Genomic DNA, 6054 nt, shown 5'->3' with positions numbered 1-6054 from the left:
TGTTCAATTTTCCTTATTATACATTTTCTCCAACAATTCTTCAAACATTCTTAATACCGTTAAGGACAAATCTCTATTCTTTTTCTATCCACAAACGACACCACAGATATATACATTGAAAATTTATCTTCCCCTAACTCTGGTGCACCCTCTCGCAGTTTTTCTACAAAACAACCAAAGGGACGCGTGCCGTCTTTTTTATCTGAGTGCATTTTGCGGAATAGTTGCTATCTGAGGACTCTGGAAAAAAAAAAAAAAAAAAGAAGGAATCGGTGATATCTTGTTCGAAAACAGATACACCATATATACCGTATCAGTGCAACCGCGTATTCTCTCACTCACGGTGGTATTAGGCCGTATGAGTAAAGGAAAGAAGGTGAAGGAGGGTGAGGTCGAAGGGGAAAACGAAGAAGGGGCAGATGGTAGCGTCTTCTTCGCAGCCAAGTGGCAGCGGGCACGCGCCAATCGAGTCCGAAAGAACATCTGCCGCTAGGTTCCCAGGAGTACAAGAGAACCACCGACTCGCAGGCAACAGGCCATCTTCTAACAACCAGTCAGTCAGTTTCTTCTTTCCTATGCTTTTTTCACCTACCACCTACTTCACCACGCGCCCGACTTCCCCCTCCACCGGCTTTTCCTTTCTCCTTCTCCTAAGCTTAATTCTCAGACCATCTACTTTCCTTCCTCAGACCCTCCCTCCTCCGCGAGAGCGGTTTCCTTTCAGTTTTCACAGATGCTGCATGGATCTTCCAGATCTGGAAAAGAGGAGGAACAGTCGGTGGAACAGTTGTCACGTTGATTTTTCACTTGGAAAAGGTGGTTGGCAGACGGTGGGAGAAAGGTGGTCTAGGAGGTTTGGCCTGATCAATTTTCTTAACGATGGCACGTGGTACTGTGCTACCACCAGTTTCCTAGTGGCAACTTTGCAGATGGTAGGTTGACAGGATCTATTCTTTTGAAATTTTCTTATTAAGAGGAAGATATAAATTTATATATATATATATATATACATATACTCTTATCTAATATTATTATAGTTGAATTATTTTTCAGAATGAAAAGTAAAATATATATATATGTTTTTCAGAATTTTTAATGGAGTGTCTCAATAATACCAAAAGAATTGCAACAAATCTACTTCAATTCTTACTTTAATTCTACTGTAATTATGCATATTCTTATTTATTAAATTATTCAAAATTATAGAAGACAAGTTGAAATTATATTTTTATCTTTTATACAGAATGGCAGATGCGAGTACTTCAACATAAGGAACGTTCAATGGCAAATATTCTTTATAGAGCAAGATTCTTTAAGGTTGACACCGGTTTTCCTTCCACCGATTCTCCTTTTCTTCTCCTTCCAATGCAGATGCAGTTTTTCCATTATGTCTCGAGGTCCTCGTGCCACCAGTCACCTCTCCCATCCATCCCCCACGGCGACTTTCGATCTTTACAGATCGCGCACGTGCTCGATACCACCTCCCAGGTTTTCTCTTCCTCCTCGATGATCCTTTGTATCTTGCGAGGAGGAAATCCGTCGCGATCTTAAGCTCGTCATGCACGACGTGGTTCCATTGTGAAGCGGTACAATGATCTGAGGGGAGGGGGAGGGGGGCGTAGCCCATCTCGGATTCGAAAGTCTCGAGTGGGAGTTGAAGCGTAAAGACATTTTTTTTTTTTAATATATGAAAGACAACTCTATGTTCGCAACTTATGTGCTTATTTTCTTTTCTCTGGAATATTATTTTTTATTTAATGAAAAAATTTATTAATCGTAAAGGTAAAAACATATTGGAAAATATTATATTAATAAGAAATTATTCACAAAATTATTATGATAATGATGTCGTTACATATTTATTAATATTTTCATATATGTACGTATAATCTTATTTATGCATATTTTTGGTGATTAATAATATATGATTGTATTGAAATTTAGTCTTTTTAAGAAAATTAATGGACGATAAATATGACGATATTTTATGATGAGTTCCAATTATTTTTCCTGTCTCTTTCAGGAATTCGTGAGAGAAAGAGAGAGTGGAAAGAAGAGGGTCTTCCTGGTCGCAGCTCGATCATGCCAGATGTAGAGTGAAGGTAAGGAGGAACTCGGATTTCCGATCGAGGTTCCTCCCTTAATGTGGCCTCCCTTACCTTGATTGCCCTGAAAGATTTTATTACCCTTATGAAATCAAGCTACCGCAAATCTCGCCCTCGAATCTTCTTTCCCCTATCATAAAAGATTCCAAGAATACCAAATTATTAAATTATATTAAACGTTAGAATATCAAGGTAAAAATATTACGTATAACATTATTGATATTTATTGCATTATTGCATACTGATAAATTATACAAAATTTAATATAATATTAATTTTTATTTAATTTAATTTGTCTGTTTACAGATAAAAAATATTAAAAAGATTATTTATAATTCTCTTGATTGATGAATTTTTTCATTTGACGAAATATTTTCTTCAAAAAAATGATAAAGAGAATATAATTAAAAAAATAATAATAAATAAATAAAAAAATAAGTATGTATATATTAAATAAAAATATTATTAATTTTTATATAATATTTATAAATTACGATTTATTTGGATCATTATTGAAGATCACTAAATGTTCACTTTATATATGCAGGTGTCACCTTACTGCATCGAAATCAGGCGAAAAAGGTGTTCGCAGGTTTGTGTAGGGCTTGCTAATCTCTCGACGGTTGAAAGCAGTACAGTGAATCTCTTTACTCGTCTCCGTTTCAATCTCCACCCTCGGATTCCTCTCTGTGATGCACACTACATCTGGCACGGCACCAGCAATTTAAACATGCTTTTGTCGTGAATATCTATCTTACTGTAAATAAATGCCCTATACCTGCTAAAGAAGCCGGCTGCATCGTATAAGATTTGTCGATTTTTCTAGATTCTTGGATTTTCGCGATCTGGATTTTAAATCGAGGATTGGCAACTGATCAATATACAATAATGATTAAAATGAAAAAACTTGTGGAGGATTAATGGATATTTAAGAAGATATTGATTGAAAGAATAGAATTTGGACTTAATCTTAAGTTACACAAATGATAATTGGGATATAAATGTACTGAATATAAATATTAATGGAAAAGAAAGTTTTAAATACCAGAGTATTAAATAATTAGGATAATAGATATATTAAATTTAAGAATTAAAAGAAATGAAATATGAAACATTGATTTACAAGAATTTTAATTGAAAGTAATACATATGTATAAAAATTATTATTAAATAAGAATTGGAATATTAAATGTGTGAAGTGTTAAAATTGAGTTGATTGAAAAAAAGAATTTAAAATTACAAGAATGTTAATTGGATACTATTTAATAGTTGCTTGAGCATGTATCAGACGTAAATATTTATAAGTTAAATAAGAATGTCTTAATAATAATACTGGCAACAAAGGATTGAAAATAAAAGAAATAAAATATTTTTACCTTGAAAAAAATTTCTGAATAATAAGATTGCAAAGATTTCTTAAATAATAACAGGAATTAAAAGGATATTTAACGTTGGAATAAGTCGTAGGCGTGAATAACGTTTGTCTGAAAGTTAAAAATGCGCAAAGCTTTTCTTACATATAATCAACAAAGTGTTCAGTTCACTGTCAAACGAAAGAGAAGAAAGTTGATTACTGTTTAAATTACAGAGTCGGTTTTTTCCTCGATCATTTCTGCAGGTAGACTCGTTGATAGAACATCTTTAACGAGCGATCATTAAGCACTATCTTTAAGACATCTATAACTGCGAATTGCTTCATCACTGGATATAATCTTAATCAACCGCAATTCCCCTACGTTGTATTTTTAAGAAGGAAAGAATAGACGCCTCTCTATTAACAAATTACTCTTGCACAACGTTTCCAATCTTCGTTGCTCATATAACAATCTATATATTTCTTTGCATACTTTGAATATAATTTTCATACGAAAAATCTGCATTGAAAGATAGCATTTTAAAATATCAAACAATTCGCACAAAGAATAATAATTCACAAATTGATTTCTTAATTTACTCGGAGATTAAAGCTTACTGTTGATTCAAAACTAAAACCAGGTTGTCATCGGAGATAATTGGAAGAATCAACAATTATCCCTCTAAATCAATATACCTATATACTCTCAAGATATTATAATAATATAAAATATACTTCTCAAGTATTATATTAATGTATCTTCTGTACAAATTATAAAATATTATTTAATACATTAAATTATATTAATTAACAATTAGCAATTTGAAATAAATTTATAAAAATTTATAAAAATTTCAGAATTTGTTGAAACAAAGAAAAATTAAGCTCGTTTCCATTAAATTATCTGATTGTATGAATCTGCTTGTCCTCCTGACAGCTACGCATAAATTTCTCTATATTCGGAGATGAATTCAAGAAAAAACATTGGATCGGAAGACCGAGGTTCTACCCGTTTTGGAAAATGTTCTCGATTCGTTACAATACCGAGAACTGTCGCATTAACGAGGCCAATAACGGTGCCGGCAGGTGCCACGTGCCAAGTTACATGCCACTGTCGCTGTCCATCATCGTTCTTACTTTCTTGCTCTCGGAGAGTGCAATATTTTGAATGAAATCTACGTAACATCACACTGGATACCACTGTTGTATCTTCGATGAGAAAGCAGGCCGCGACAAAACGTGACCAATGTAGAGAGTGAGATTAATTTATCAGCGATGTTTTACATTCTGCTGTCGAGATCATATAAAATAACGACTATATTCGACTTAAGCCATTCTTCCTTCTAACTTGCTTGGACCGACTATAACCTCAAAATAATTTTGTTTCAGATAAGATATGGGCGGAAATTATAGATTGGAATTATAATATTAGAATCTCTAATATGTTCAACCTTTTTGGAATTTATTCGTAACTTTTGAAAGTCAAGGGATAAAGGAAGAAATTGACATTGCGAATGAATTGATTTGGCTGGCTGTTCTTAATCGGTTTAAAGGCGACGACGAGGAAGCGTGCCACGACCGGATTTTCTCCAACCCCGGTAAAATCAATTTTTTCTGAACGCGTTCGTTGGCCTCCCTTTCCGTTTTTTCATGCGCCGGAGAAGCCGATAGCTCGGGATCACTTCCGTGCCGAGGGTGAACAGCTGCCAAGGGATTTTTCGACGAGGGTTTCCTCGGGCTGCAAAGGAAATGATGGAAAAAACTTTCTATTGCTGCAGATACCGGCGTGAAAAAACATTTAGTGAGATGCAAAAAAGGAACAAAAGGGGGGAAAGAAGAAGAAGAAGAAAAAATAGCGTTGAAGAATACTATGTAAAATCGGAAATCAAGACTTTATGGTCTTTATGGTCTTGGATTAACGATCAGATAAAGAATGGCGGACGCCATTTCTAAACTTATGTTATTTATAACATACTTCCATATAACTATATCTTTAATTAGATTACTTTATCCGAATTACTATTATTTTCTCCAAAATATCGTAATTTTTAATTTACATCTCGAACTTAATTTCAGTGTCACGTGCAACGCTTGTCGTAACATTATGCGTAAAAAATATTCAACGACTGCGTAAATCATCTCGAAAAAGAGAAATCGCAACGCGATAAGAATACACGGGGACAAGATCATCAGGAAAAAAGTAAACGATGCCCAGCAGCGTGTCTCCCTCCATCAGTCAAATTCGATCACAAGGTAGGTATGTCCAGTCACCTGTCACGCGAGACGCGTACGGAGCGTGTACTTTAACGTAAATGACCGATAATCGGATCTCGCTCTCGCTACTTTTCCCGAACTTGTCGCGAAGTGACAGGCATTTTTAACGACTGATCCATCCCTGGTCCTCGAGGAGCCAGTTTCACGCTATTATATTGTTATATCGTACCGTGTAATTGCTATTTAATAATACATCAATTTCCACTTAATTGCAGGTTGATGGATCGCAGGTGAACAAGCGTAGTGTCTCGAACTGAAATTCTCTCGGTCACGGATAAATTAAAGTGAAAACTATTAATTACAAGGTGGAAGTGTTTTAAA

General features: G+C 34.6%; 1 protein-coding gene and 1 long non-coding RNA gene across 5 annotated transcripts; both read left to right on the top strand.

Annotated features, from left to right (window-relative positions):
* The first annotated feature begins 83 nt into the window (after positions 1 to 83).
* Positions 84 to 1741, top strand: LOC102676371. Of its 4 annotated transcripts, none has more exons than XR_421554.2 (4): positions 84 to 557; positions 754 to 932; positions 1088 to 1162; positions 1244 to 1741. XR_421554.2 is itself a non-coding variant. In XM_031509782.1 (2 exons), exons 1-2 carry the CDS (start codon positions 420 to 422, stop codon positions 1508 to 1510), a joined length of 780 nt encoding a protein of 259 aa, XP_031365642.1. In that variant the 5' UTR covers positions 103 to 419; the 3' UTR covers positions 1511 to 1741. The 4 variants fall into 4 exon arrangements, 1 of the variants encoding a protein (XP_031365642.1); XR_421555.2 differs by having other exon boundaries at positions 87 to 553; XR_421556.2 differs by having other exon boundaries at positions 102 to 932.
* Positions 1742 to 4335: 2594 nt separating this feature from the next.
* Positions 4336 to 6046, top strand: LOC116185427. Its single transcript, XR_004150272.1, has 4 exons — positions 4336 to 4714; positions 4849 to 5057; positions 5536 to 5712; positions 5949 to 6046. It is a non-coding gene; the product is annotated as an uncharacterized LOC116185427 (long non-coding RNA).
* The last annotated feature ends 8 nt before the right edge of the window (positions 6047 to 6054 follow it).

This window comes from Apis dorsata, unplaced genomic scaffold, assembly GCF_000469605.1.
Source record: "Apis dorsata unplaced genomic scaffold, Apis dorsata 1.3 scaffold_174, whole genome shotgun sequence".
Classification (NCBI taxonomy): Eukaryota; Metazoa; Arthropoda; class Insecta; order Hymenoptera; family Apidae; genus Apis; species Apis dorsata.
This window is presented reverse-complemented; position numbering and strand designations above follow the sequence as displayed.

What these genes read in the sequence shown, in the direction of transcription:
- LOC102676371 (XM_031509782.1), top strand. Translation starts at nt 420, where the DNA reads ATGGTAGCGTCTTCTTCGCAGCCAAGTGGCAGCGGGCACGCGCCAATC. An exon ending in TAGTGGCAACTTTGCAGATG is followed by an intron (nt 933 to 1,243) that starts GTAGGTTGACAG and finishes TCTTTTATACAG; the next exon opens with AATGGCAGATGCGAGTACTT.